At 35.1% G+C, this 14,674-nt stretch overlaps 1 protein-coding gene and 2 long non-coding RNA genes across 11 annotated transcripts in view; 2 read left to right on the plus strand and 1 right to left on the minus strand.

Annotated features, from left to right (window-relative positions):
- The window catches only part of LOC309507142, a 44,366-nt gene extending 34,964 nt beyond the window's left edge, over nucleotides 1-9,402 (minus strand). The window contains exon 1 of the long non-coding RNA XR_014209040.1: nucleotides 9,366-9,402. This is a non-coding gene — a long non-coding RNA (uncharacterized lncRNA). The remainder of the gene's footprint in view (nucleotides 1-9,365) is intronic.
- LOC309507082 (E3 ubiquitin/ISG15 ligase TRIM25-like) overlaps nucleotides 1-13,767 on the plus strand; it is a 38,698-nt gene extending 24,931 nt beyond the window's left edge. For 4 of the 9 annotated variants that reach the window (XM_082181186.1, XM_082181184.1, XM_082181185.1 and 1 more), the window contains exons 3-7: nucleotides 10,523-10,618; nucleotides 11,140-11,373; nucleotides 11,571-11,724; nucleotides 11,809-11,868; nucleotides 12,012-13,767. In XM_082181186.1, the coding sequence (XP_082037312.1) occupies nucleotides 10,523-10,618; nucleotides 11,140-11,373; nucleotides 11,571-11,724; nucleotides 11,809-11,868; nucleotides 12,012-12,559 (1,092 nt within the window). In that variant the 3' untranslated portion in view covers nucleotides 12,560-13,767. Of the gene's footprint in view, nucleotides 1-9,786; nucleotides 10,382-10,522; nucleotides 10,619-11,139; nucleotides 11,374-11,570; nucleotides 11,725-11,808; nucleotides 11,869-12,011 lie in introns of all 9 variants that reach the window. The other 5 variants (XM_082181191.1, XM_082181190.1, XM_082181192.1 and 2 more) reach the window with 4 other exon arrangements.
- Nucleotides 6,185-7,501, plus strand: LOC309507149. The gene is made up of 2 exons (XR_014209047.1): nucleotides 6,185-6,431; nucleotides 6,701-7,501. It is a non-coding gene; the product is annotated as an uncharacterized lncRNA (long non-coding RNA).
- Nucleotides 13,768-14,674: the final 907 nt, after the last annotated feature.

The raw sequence follows: 14,674 nt of genomic DNA on the forward strand, positions 1-14,674 counted from the left end.
TATAATTTTTATTTATATTATTAGGCCCATTTATTCGTTTAATTTTACAGGACTTTTTGTGTAGGCTATATTCCTTCTTACATAGGCCTGTAATTTGAAATAAAACATTTCTATTTGAAAAATGTTGTTGTTACTCATTAGTTATTTAGGAGGTAAGGCTGTGGTCTAAGCTAAAAGTGATGTACATGTAGATTTTTTTTCCTTTTTTGGAGCGAGCGGGGGCGATTTGAGTGGAGCACGAAGCAAACTTCGTTGAGCGCTGAGCGATAATGAGCAGAGCGGCCTGATGTAGCTTTGAGCGGGGGAGCGGAGGGGTGAACAGTTCCGTGAGCGATGAGCGGAGATTCTCACCGCTCCACTCCGCTCACATGCTCTGACACACACACACACACACACACACACACATATATATATATAAAAATCGGAAATGACACATATTGCGTCTTAAGGTTGTCCTTACGTCCAGACGCTAACCGTCCGTGCGTCGCCGTTTACATCGGGATATTGCCAATTGATTACAAATTCCATGTATACAGGAGTAACTCTTTCTACTCACGCATGTAAACGGGTTATTCCGAATGTTTCAGAAACCCAAATAGTGACCTTAACCCGACCATAACCCGATATTTGTCAGCATGTAAACGTAGTCAATGACATCTACAATTTTGTTTTTTTAAGTCAAGTTTATTTGTATAGCGCTTTTCACAATACAGATTGTATCAAAGCAGCCTCACAGTATTAAATTTAAATAATACAACAAAGTTTGTTTCAAGAGGAATTTATTGATTGATACAATTAAATTAAATATCCCCAAAATATCCCCAACTGAGCAAGCCAAAGGCAACAGTGGCAAGGAACCGAAAAACTCCATCAGGTGACCTAATGGAGAAAAAAAACCTTGGGAGAACCCAGGCTCAGTCGGGGGCCAGTTCTCCTCTGGCATTTATGAGCTAGAGGCCGGATTGTAGTTTGAACTGTGGGATTATATGAATGCCTGGCTGAAGAGATGCGACTTTAATCTAGTTTTAAACTGGGAGAGCGAGTCTGAGCAACGAACAGTATCAGGAAGACTATTCCAGAGTTTTGGAGCCAAATGTGAAAATGCTCTCCCTCCTTTGGTGGTTCTGAATATCCTAGGTATGACCAAAAGCCTTGAATTTAGTGATCTTAAAGAGCGCGATGGATTATAGGGCGATAGAAGATCCGTTAAATAGACTGGAGCTAAGCCGTTTAGGGCTTTATAAGTCAGTAGCAATACCTTGTAATTAATACGGAACTTTATAGGTAACCAATGCAGTGATGATAAAATCGGTGTTATATGATCATATTTTCTTGATCTCGTAAGAACTCTAGCGGCGGCATTTTGGACTAACTGTAGCTTGTTTATTGAGGATGCAGGACAACCAGCTAATAAGGCATTACAGTAATCCAGTCTCGAGGTCATGAATGCATGAACTAACTTTTCTGCATCAGAAACTGATAGCATATTACGTAGCTTATCAATGTTTCTAAGGTGGAAAATGGCTGTTTTTGTAACATATGAAATATGATTTTCAAAAGACAGGTTGCAATCGAGTATAACACCCAGGTCTTTTACTGTAGCGGATAAAGTAACAGGACATCCTATGATGTTAAAGTTGTATTGTGCGAGGTTTTGTGGGCGGTTTTTTGAACCGATAAGTATTACCTCTGTCTTGTCTGGATTTAATAAAAGAAAATTACGCGTCATCCAATCTTTTATATCTTTAACACACTCTGTCAATTTGGAAAATTTTGCGTTTTCATCCGGCCTTGATGAAATATATATTTGAGTGTCATCAGCATAACAATGGAAACTAATTCCATGTTTCCTTATAATATTTCCAAGTGGCATCATATATATTGAAAATAACAGAGGGCCTAACACAGATCCCTGCGGCACTCCATAGTTTACTGGAGTTATGATCGATTTTTCTCCATTTAAATAGACAAAATGGTAGCGGTCAGATAGGTATGATTTGAACCAGCTTAGTGCTTGTCCTTGAACACCAGTATAATTTTGTAGTCGATCTAAGAGTATTGTGTGATCTATAGTATCGAACGCAGCACTAAGATCAAGTAAAACTAGTATTGAGATACAGCTTTGGTCAGAAGCTAAAAGTAAATCATTTGTGATTTTAACGAGCGCAGTTTCAGTGCTATGATGCGGTCTGAATCCAGACTGAAACTTTTCATAGATATCATTTTGTTGCAAGAAAGAGCCCAGTTGAGCGGACACCACTTTTTCTAATATTTTAGACATAAATGGAAGATTTGAAATGGGTCTATAATTTGCTAGATTATTATGATCTAATTGTGGTTTCTTAATGAGAGGTTTTATAACTGCCAGTTTAAATGTTCTTGGAACATGACCTAGAGATAAAGACGAGTTAATAATATTGAGGAGAGGCTCTTCCACTACAGGTAACACTTCTTTCAGTAGCTTAGTTGGTATAGGATCTAATAAACATGTTGTTGTTTTAGATGAAGTGATAAGTTTATTTAACTCTTTTTGTTCTATAGTTGTAAAGCACTGTAATTGTTCTTGCGGGGTGATAATTGAAGCTGAATTATAAGGCGCAATTGAAGATTGAACGTTTACAATTGTGGTTCTGATGCTTTCTATTTTCTCAGTGAAGAAGTTCATGAAATCATTACTACTGAACTGTAACGGGATATTTTGTTCGGGTGACGTCTGTTTATTTGTTAGTTTAGCCACGGTGTTAAATAAAAACCTTGGATTATTTTGGTTGTTTTCTATTAGTTTGCGGAGGTGCTCAGCCCTGGCCGCTTTTAGGGCCTTTTTATGACGTGACATACTGTCTTTCCACGCGATTCTAAAGACCTCTAAATTAGTTTGTTTCCATTTACGCTCTAAAATACGGGTTTCTCTCTTTAAAACATGTATAGTATTGTTATACCATGGTGCTTTATTTTTCTCTCTGACCTTTTTTAATTTAATAGGTGCAACCACATCCAATGTTCTAGAGAGAATGGTGCTCATAGTGCTAGTTAGTTCTTCTAGTTCATCTGTTTGTTTGGGTTCAGGCAGCAGCTGAGACAAATTAGATAAGCAATTTGAGAAATTATCTATGGTGGATGGAAGGATTGTTCTGCCTGGTCGATAACGCGGCGCTGCATGACATATTAATTGTGAATTAGACTATGTTTACCAGTGTAATTTAAGTATGGCAAATCATTATGTAATTTTTTATGGAAATTGTTACTGTTACACATTAAACAATGTGTTGCTTTTTAAAAAATACAATGAATATTATCTCCACATGATCTCATTGAGTTACTGGGCAATTCTTAGACTACGGGCACTTTCATGTCCTTTGATCATATTTTATAAAAAACATTTAATTTTGAAAAATTAACACTTTCATAGTTAAATTTACAATGAAAGTACTTTAGGAACTTTTTACCGGTAGTCTACGATGATTTTTTACCTTTTTAAACATCATTATACATGCAAATATTGCTGTTTTGTGCTTGTCCCACACCCAGACTTCTGATCTTCAATAATGAAAAAGAAGTGTAAAAAAAATATTTATCTATATTTTTTTTATATGACTGAATAAAGTATCAGTAAAAGAATCAAAACATAATTGAGGTATTTAAGGTCAGACAACTATTAATGTGATTTTTTTATACAAAATGTAGTTGTCCCACAGTATTGCCGTAATTTCCACCACAACACTGTAATGTCCCTTTAAAAAGTTTTTTTGAAAGATTGTTTGGATAGTTTCTATGGAGATGAACAATGACATCACAGCACATGTCTGACATGGAGGAGATTTTAAATTTATTCAGCAACTTGGAGAAGAAAACTCAAGGTAAATGTTGCTTGAAATGAAAATATTTTTATTGTATGTCCTTTCCAAACATGGTGTAACAATAAATGAGTTTGTAAATACATTGATTTTTTAACACAAATAGATGTATTTTGCATGCATGCAATGCTAACTACCAATTCATAGCTAATCTGTAATACTAGCTTGGATTTTTTTACAAAATACTGTAGGATTGTCATTTCCACCACCGTCATTTCCACCACATTATACCTTCTTGGGTGGAAATGACATTTATGCTTACAAGGTGCAATTCATAGATTGAGTGGCTGCATATGAATATTTTATTATTATTAGATAATAACTTATCTTTTTAATAAAGTTTTATTACAATTAGAATGTTACAATTACAATTTATGCGTAACTTACATTTTTTTGTGACTATTTGTGGTTAAAGTTGTTTACAGTAAGACTGTAACTGTTCATCTGGTTATGGAACCAAACAGACTAATGGATAATGATTTGTTAAATGGGTTTCAAATAAATGTTTTCTGTTATTCTACATGGTCCATTCATTGTCATTTCCACAACACCCAGTCATTTCCACCACCTCATAACTTTTTAGAAAATATGTACAAAATTCGAATCACTCATTAAAAATGTCTGCATAGTTTATGGGATAATGTTCCACTTAATGTAATAACACAAGTAGTTATTTTTCTGAAATGTATCTAACCAATGCAATATTATATTTCAGGTTGTGGTGGATGTAAGCTTTGTGTTTGGGCCTCATGACAATTAATTTACTTAATCCACAAATCTATGGTAATTGCAATATAGGTATAAATTGGTAAAACTATGTGTGAAAGTGCTCTTACACTGTTAAGAAATTATGTATATCATAATAATTTTAAATAATAATCAAATATTTACATGTGATGGAAATGACATTTGTTCAGTGCGGATCGGAAAATGTGTCAAAAAACACCAATTTGTCTTATAATGTAAGTGCGTTCTCTTATGGATCATTAAACTAGACTAGTTATATTTAACTGTTAGACTGTGACAATTTTGATTTGAACACTTTTTTTTACCTCAAGTTCACAAGGCCAAAAGTGCCCGTAGTTGAAGAACCACGTCTATCTTGTACCATTTCATTAAAGTTTGGTTAAAGACTGTTCTTGACTCATCAGCTGATTAATGTATTTGAGTAAAATATATATTTAAATAATTAAAATAAAGTTACCACTAAAATAGTTGCATAGTCTTCTGCAAAAATAGAAATAGACATTTGCTTTTTGAATGCATATAATGGCTGACATCTAAAAGAATTTGAACCATATACAAAAAATCATATAAGAGACATTATTAGATACTACAGCAGTGAAGTGATCACTTTTATTTGAGATACAGTGAGTTAATATAAAAAAAAAATTCAGTGTTGCCCCCAAACACGTTGTAACACTATGGCTTCTTGCATTCAATTGTAGGCTATAATTAATTAGTGCACCTATATATTTGTTTATTGTATCAGAAGATGACAAGTTTATTTTTAGTAGTCAGTGAGATAAGGAACATGTAAAAAAACAATTTTTTTACAATTGCCCCTGCATTAATTAATAATGTAATCTGTAGTTATAATAAAATACAGATACATTTTCATTAAATGGTGAATTTAATGTTAATTCAAAGGGGAAATGTTGCTGTTTTAGGAAACATTGTCTTAAGAATCCATGATTATATTACTATTATGACATTCCTTCAGCTAAACCCACAGGTTTATGTATAAAATACTAGTGTCATTCAGATTTCTTTGAGATTTTGTCATTTAATTTGCCTGTCATTATTCAGTTAACTAAATTGTCAAAACAATTTTAATTTTTCATTAAATCATCAAAAATTACTATATCAGACATAGGCTTATTTTATATATTCAGCAGAAATCAAATGTCAGCTGTCACTGTGATCAGTTTAACCCAAGAAATTTCATTATCATTAAACGAGAGTCATTATCAGTAAACGAGATAAACTACTTCATGATATCAATAGTGAGTCTAAGTCCTATGGAGCTTAAACAGCATAAATTTGATAAATATTAGAACCTCAGTGTGTCAGAAATATGGGGGGAACAGAATCCGACGGCAAAAAAAACCAGCTGTCGGAATCCGTTCCCCCACTCCCATTATGAGATGTGTTGATGTAATGGCTTAAAAAATGCTGATTTTATTTTTGTGTGTGGATGGAGCTCAACTTGCATCAGTTTAGAGAATATATTTTTTTGCCTTTTTATTATGATAGGACAGTAGGCTATAGTATCAAGAAAGTTTGACGAACCGGGACTTGAACTCGGGTTGCCCAAAGCAAAAAAAATATATATATTGTCAGGGCACTAGGCTATTGAGGCTGGTAATTTGCTGAAATTTTATAAATCTTAGAACCTTATTGTGCAATAAACATAGGGGGAACAGAATCCGACGGCAAATAGTTCAGCTGTCGAAATCCGTTCCCCCACCCCAATGATGAGAGATGTTGATGTATCGGCTTAAAATAATATGCTTATTCTATTTTGTGTGTGGATGGAGCTTAAACAGCATCAATTTGATAAATATTAGAACCTCAGTGTGTCAGAAATATGGGGGGAACAGAATCCGACGGCAAAAAAAACAGCTGTCGGAATCCATTCCCTCACTCCCATCATGAGAGGTGTTGATGTAATGGCTTAAAAAATGCTGATTTTATTTTTGTGTGTGGATGGAGCTTAACTTGCATCAGTTTAAAGAATATATTTTTTTGCCTTTTATTATGATAGGACAGTATAGTATCAAGAAAGTTTGACGAACTGGGACTTGAACTCGGGTCGTAATAAGCTGAAAAACAATGAATGCCAGTGCAGAGTGTACTGACCACTAGGCTATAAGCACCCAGGATTGATTAAAAATGTGCGATTAGTCCTAATTGCTTGAATGACTACTAGTCTAGAAAAATCTTTAGTCTGTGGCAACTCTAATCAATAGCCTACATTTAATATTTGACATTATTTAATTAGTAATTAGCAGAGCCATAGAGAGAGAGAGTTGCGACACTCCCATAGACCTCCGTTGTAAATAATGGCGGCGCTTTTAACCGCCTACTTCCGGGATATGAAGATCGGAATAGTTCCAAACACTGTCATTTGGGCGTTGGACACCATTCACTTACATTGCTGCGCGTCGAGTTGTTCCAGAGTTAAGTTGCCGAAATATCGACCTCTTTTGAATTGTCAACTGTCTATATTGTATCAGAGGCCCTTTGCAATGCTTATACTGGTCTTCATTTGTACATGCACAGCGTAATTATTTATATTTTATGTTGGTTGTTTCAACCAATTTTCAAGCACTGCCTGCTAGCTAACGTTAGTTAGCTAGCGCGACTTCGTCAGCTAAGAGTTCGGTAATGAATCGCTACCACCTTTATAGCAACTTTTATTTAATTTAATTTTTTGGGATATACTAACTTTTCATTATGTTATTATTGTCTTGAGTGAAGCGGCTTGTGAGAACAATGCTGGACCTTTAGGATTGTTATGGCCATCACCAGTCCTGTCTGTTTCATGGATCACCTGCCCCTGGTTTTTGTTTTTCTTGTTCACACACACAAGCACACATTTTTGTTGTCTGTCATTGTTTAATAAAAAATATTTTATTTGAAAACCTTCATTTGTATCAGCCATGCTTAAATTCGTTTTTAATCTGTTATAGTTTTGATAATGTGTATGGCCTTAATCTTAAAATAATATTCTTAGTCTTAACATGATCATGTTTCACGTTGTGGTCCTGGGGGTGGCCACTTTCATCAGAAGAAGTGAGCTAGCTTCTAAGCGAATTCTGAACGGACCGCCACGGCAGAACTCTTTGCGTGATCACGAAGGTAGGCTAATGGCTGAATCAAAATTTATAAGCAAAATCACGGGAATCAATAGCCTAATACAGCCCAGTTGTGCTAAAATAAATATGATGAGACGTCCATCATCAGATGAATGATATGGAAAAGTTAAGTTAGAGCCGCTAAAGCCAGTGCTACTACCCATGCGAACATGAACACTAAGCTTTTCCCTCCAAAAATATAGCTTAAAACTCCAAATGCAAAACTGACATTAACAAAATGCAATAATGCAATAACAGCTGAAAAAGTACTTGGGTGTGTGTTTTATTTTATATTTACCGTTCAATAATGCAATCGCTGCTGTCTGTCCCATAGAAGAACATGACAGCCAGCGTACGTTTTGGAACTATTGGGGCTTACATGAACCACGTGACAGCCATAGCGGCGACATCAAAGAGTGTCGCAACTCTCTCTCTCTATGGCTCTGGTAATTAGTATCCAGCTCTTTACATTAAATTAGTTGAGTTAGCATAATTAGTTAATAAACTAATACAATTTAGTTTTTATTAAAAATTAAGATACTAACCATATATTTCTATATAGCATTGCTTATTCCACCACACAACGGACTGTTTATAAGGTGACAATCCGTTATGAAGATTGTAGGCTATATCTTGAAGATTTTTGTATTGTATTGTATCTTCTGTTATAAAGACGGAGATTGACATTTCGTTAATTAAACAAAATAAGAACACAATGTTGTAAAAAATAAACAACTTAGGCTATGTTCTATTAGATGTGTTTTGACTACTTTTTGTTTAATTATATCTCTAGGTAATGAATATATAGCCTATTAACAAAAATAAATCTTATATATATAATATATTATAAAAAATATACCTTCAGTGCTTGGCCCCTAATTAGTACAGCAGACGAAGTCCAAGGTTTAAGCTGTTTTTGACTGAACATACAACATTATCTCACAGAAATAATATTTACAAACTGTGAAAACACTTTAACATGCATCTCACACACTGAGAATAATAAATACCACATGATGAGAATTCTCGACTTGATAAACACACTTCTAATGCTTTCAGAGCCTACACACACTCAACTATAAAAAGCACATTCCTCTCACACACATTGCACATGTACGGGGAATACCGAAGCACAAACACATATTCCTCACACAATAAGGTCTTTTGTACTGCAACACACATACGCAACACACTAAGAATGTTTAAGAGTTTGTTACACAAGCAAACTCCACACCAAAAAATTACATTCAAATGTAATGCTTAAAGCTTGCAAACACCATTGCATGTTCAATCCCAGTTAAGTGACATTAAAAATTATAGGCCTATATAAAATATATTTCTAAAAAAGGGCCTCATTGATTAATTTTAAGCTTTTTGAACGTAGAAGTGTGATAAAGGCGTGATTGGCTATCAATTTTATGTGGATAAAGGCATATTTTGTACATGACTACACATGTCCCTATAAGCCCTAGAAAATATGTCGTTTTAACGACATAACATCTCATTATTACGAGAAAAATATGTCGCATTAAAACTGCAAAGTCATGGCTTCACTTAAACAATGCCTATTCTCTCTCTCTCTCTCTCTCTCTCTCTCTCTCTCTCTCTCTCTCTCTCTCTCTCTCTCTCTCTCTCTCTCTCACACACACACACACACACACCTGCACACTGAAAACCAGGAAGTTTGTGGATTCGAGAGAAACAAAACATTTCCCTGCTACAAGAGCCTCTGATTCAGGATTCACACTCTTCCAGTTTGGTTAAAGGAGGGAATATTTTACTTGTGATTCTGACAAATCAGGCAAGAAGGTCAAAAATCCTTAACTAATTATTTTATGTCTTCTTGCTTGCATTGAAAAAAGGGCATTCAATTATTACTGTATGAGTTTGATAATAGCTCCATGTTAATCTGGATGATTTATGTTTATTCTTCTGGTTATGGATGAAGAGTTTAGGATTCTTTTATATTAATTGACAAAACTGTAATCATTTTCTAGATTTTTACACATGCTCTATCATTAATGATTTACATGTGGATTTATGTACTTTCTGTAATGATTTACTTCTGGCAGAGCAGTTTCTATTAGAGGACAGACTGTCTGCAAAGAAATGTCTGAATCTGCAGTGAGTCCGTATGTGGATCAGTTCAGCTGTCCAGTCTGTTTGGATCCTCTGAAGGAGCCGGTGACGATTCCCTGTGGACACAGTTACTGTATGAGCTGTATTACTGACTGCTGGGGCCAGAAGGAGCAGGGGCCGCCGTACCGCTGTCCCCAATGCAGAGAGAGCTTCAGTCAGAGACCTCTACTGAAGAAGAACACTCTGATAGCTGAGATGATGGAGACGCTGCAGAAGACGTCCCTACAAACGGCTGCTGTGGAGTGTGATGTTTGCACTACAGAGAAGAACAGAGCTGTAAAGTCCTGTCTGCAGTGCTTGGCCTCCTTCTGTCAAACTCACCTGCAGCTTCACTATCAATCTCCTGCGTTTATGAAGCACAAACTAGTCGAAGCTTCCAGACACATTCAGGAGAACATCTGTCTCAGTCATGGGAAACTTCTGGAGATTTACTGTCAGGATGATCGTCAATGTATTTGTTGTTTGTGTACTGATAATCATAAAGGACACAGTGTGGTGTCTGTGGATTCTGAATGGACTAGTAAAAAGGTAATCAACTCTTATCAGTTTAGGTAGTTGTCATTTTTTCTTGAGTTGATAATATTCAAAATTGTTTATTTATTTTAAATTACTAATTTAAATGACTGACATAGTACCTAACCTACGTCCTTTGTATGTGAACATCTTCAGAAAGAGTTAAAGGAGATAAAGGTGTCGTGTCAGAAGCTGATCCAGGAGCGAGAGAGAGGCCAGCAGGAACTCAGTGAAGCTGTGAAGCTTCTTAAAGTATGTTTCTTTATGTGTTCTTTAGTTTTAAAGTTTGATTGACACGCAGAAAAAGTAGATTTAAAAAATTCAATAAAAGTACATGATGACCGATGGATTTTGAGTTCCAAAAAATGTGTTAAAAAAACTGCTATAATAATCGTGACATACAACTCAGTGTTCTTATTGAGACAAAATAAACAATAAACAATTCTGAATTAGAGACAAATGTTCAATCAATGATTATAATGGTTTATTTCTTGCAAGAAAGGCATACAGTCAGTCAGCAGACTCTCTCTTTTATATATCTGCTACTCATAGGGCCATAGCCCAGGCTTATAGCCAATTTAACCCTCCTCTACCTTGTTAGGAAAGTACGTTATTTCTTATAGGAAAAGATCATTGATCTGAATAAAATAATGAACAAAACTATTTCCATGACAGACTTCTGTCCATTTTATGAGCGTGACAGCCACTAATTTACTGCATTGTTTTGAGTCACAACAATGTTCTCCATGATCAGATCTTTGTGTCTCTGACAGAGTTCAGCACTAGAGACCATGGAGGACATTGAGAAGGTCTTCACTGAGCTCATCTGCTCTCTTGAGAAGAAACGCTCTGAGATTAAAGAGCAGATCAGAGCTCAGGAGAAGACTGAGATAGATCGAGCAGAGGAACTTCACAAACATCTGGATCAAGAGCTGACAGAACTCAGAAAAACACAAGCAGAGATTGACAAACTTCTGATTACTGATGATCAGATCCAGTGTCTGAAGGTAATTAATGATCATGTGTGTAATTGATATACTGTAGGACGCTCACTATTCATTATTCTGTGCTTTAAGTATTTATTTTATTTAGTGGAAACAGTCATTTGTGCGAGAATCGAAACATTATTGTGGTGCTTGTTTGGTCTTTGAAAAAGATCAGTTCTTCTTTACAAATTATGTTTGAACTGTTTGTCTCATTTCAGAGCTGTCAGTCTGTGTGTGTTTTACCCACATTTAAAGACGTTCCCAGCTTCACTCAACACACTCATTTGTCTTTTAAAGACGTTTCAATCACAGCATTCAGAGAGGTTTTGGAGGACGTCTGTCAACAGCAGACTGCTAAAATATCTCCAGAAGGTCTGAATATTTTGATGTTATTTTGTCATCCATACTCTTAAACCAACAATTTAACCTTACACTTGTTTTGTTGTGTCTCTTCAGTGTCAAATATAAATGTTACAAAGCCTCCAGAACCAAAGACCCCAAATGATTTTTTGCAGTGTAAGTTGAACTGTAGTTTCTTCAAGGCAAACACTCATTAATTGATAAGTATCAGTGGAAATGATCTGTTACAATGAGACCATTTTAGATCAAAGATTACTTTAAAGTTCAATATTTGTCTTTTGTTCATTTCTCCTCCTCAGATTTCTGTGAACTTCACCTGGATCTAAACACTGCACATAGAAACCTCAAACTGTCTGAAGACAGTAAGAAAATGTCATGTTTAGTAAAAGATCAGCAGTATCCTGATCAACCAGAGCGATTTAATGTGTTTCCCTTCATCTTGTGTCGAGAGGGTTTGTGCGGTCGCTGTTACTGGGAGGTCGAGTGCAGTGGGACCGACTGTGCTGTAGCAGTTTGTTACAAAGGAATTAGACGTAAAGGAAACAGTGATGACTGTAGTCTTGGCTCCAACAAAATATCATGGAAATTGTCCCGTTATCAACAGAATGTCCATTTCATTCATGATAAAGCCAAAGTCTCAATCCCCGCTGTCTCCTCCTCTAGAATAGGAGTGTATCTGGATCACAGAGCAGGAACTCTGTCCTTCTACAGCGTCTCTGACACAATGACTCTCCTTCACAGAGTCCAGACCACTTTCACTGAACCCTTATACCCTGCGTTTGGGGTTGGTACAGGTTCTTCTGTCAGGATCATAGAGCAGAAGAGAGTTCAGACAGACAAGAAGTAAATATAATTGATCAATTTTTAGATTCAGTTGCTAAACTCCTGACATGTGTATGTATTTAAATTAAAATTTAATTTGAAGTTTGGATGAACAAACTTAAACATCATCAATGAATATTCAACACCCATTTAAAACACTCTCAAGTTGGATTTAGTAAACAAATATAAAGTTCATTATCAGATTATAGTGATTTTGTGTATTTTGTAAGTTTGGCATCTGAAAGTGTTCATCTTCAGCAAGGTTTCTTTACTGCAAAACTCAATAATAATCCATGTCTGAATCCATGATGTAGTCGGCTGTGGAACAAACTGTTTACAGTCGACGTTGATCAAATGTTTTACGTGTCACATGTACATTTGTTAAATGCAGCTGCTAATTTGTTCTGTTGTGTTGCTATCTGCTAATAAGACCGCCTTTCTATATAAATTGTTTTTTGTTTTGTTTTGTTTTTTTTACAATTTGAATAACTGTTGACTTCAGGATGAGGTCTGATTTTGATTTATTTTTACCCAGCTTCATAACTACAGTATCTGATGGTAAGCTGAGAAACCACAATTTTGAAAACCTTTTAAAGACACATCTTTTTAAAATATCCTCTTCTATCAATACATAGCAATGTTTCTTCAAACGATTCATCTTTATATTTGATCTTCTGCTTCAGTTTGATGGAGACAATAATGGGCAATTGTAACACACTCAATTCCTCCAATCAGAAACAAGCGATGACACTTAATCTGCACATGCTCAGTAGGATTCTCTCTCTGTCTGTGGAAAAGGAGCACGATCATTTCACCTGAGCAGAAGTTTTCAACAAAACATTGATTTTGATTTATGAAAGTTACTTTTTGGATGTACAGTTTTTTTATTCTGCTGTCTTAAGTTTAGATGAAACTGTGTTATAATTGCTCTCGAGCCACATGGCCCAGTGTAAGCACGTTGCTTGTCTGTGTTTACATACTTTACTGTTAGAAAATGAACATATTTCATAAAATGTAAAACTACATTTAAAAGGGGTTTATTAAAATAAATGTGTTTGTTCTATTCAAAATCAAAGGAGGTCTGGCTGTCTTGTGTGTTTTTCCGGTCCTGGACACACTTGGCCTGAACTAATGGCAATGACATACATGTGCCACAACTGTGAATCAGACTAGAGTTTAACAGTGTAATTTAATAATGGCAAATCATTATGTCATTGTTTATGGACATTATTAGTGTTACCAATTAGTGCACCCTGTTTCTTGTATCAAAAGATCACTAGTATTTCAAGTAGGCCTATACAGGTAGTCTGTAAGTTATGAAGGGAACTGTAAAAATGGTTACAATTGCCCTCGGTCTCCCCCTAAATTTAATCAATAATGTAATATGTAATTATGATAAAATACAGAGGAAATTCAATGAAATGTTGCATTTGTGTTAATAACAGTGATATTTTGGTTAATTCAAAGTGGGAATGTTGCTGTTTTAGGAAACATTGTCTTAAGAATCTGATTATATGACTATTATGATATTCTATAAATTAAATGCACATTCAGACACCTGTATTATTTATTATAACTTGTAAGCTAATTCAGTGCAGCCTTCATAGTTTATTACTATTATGACATTCCTTCGGCTAAAATACAGCCTTATGTATAATTTAGAGAACTGTAATTCAGATGTATTTCTTTGACTGAGATTTTGTCATTTAATCTGTCTTTGTTCAATTATTTATCTAAAAATACAAAATACATAGATTTACATTAAATACTTAATTTAGTATTTTACATTAGATCATCAAACATATCAGTCATATTTTATATATTCATCAGAAATCAAATGTCAGCTGTGATAAATTTAACCCAAGAGTTTAGAGATTATTCCAGTACGATATATGAAATATCTCTAAGAGAAATGTCTAAGTTTAATAATTACAGTTAAATAATGTTCACCAGTCAGGGGAATATAAACATTATATTTCTCTTTCTCTCATTATCTCACACAGAACACACGCCCATTTTGTTTACGTGCTGAGAACCAGGAAGTGTTTGAATTCAAGAGAAATGAAACTTAGGCTATTTCTCCTCTACACAAGTGATTCAACGTCTGTAACAGATCAACACCGCTTTATAAGCTTTAACG

The sequence above is a fragment of the Leuciscus leuciscus genome (assembly GCF_965113295.1).
Source record: "Leuciscus leuciscus genome assembly, chromosome: 9".
Lineage (NCBI taxonomy): Eukaryota > Metazoa > Chordata > Actinopteri > Cypriniformes > Leuciscidae > Leuciscus > Leuciscus leuciscus.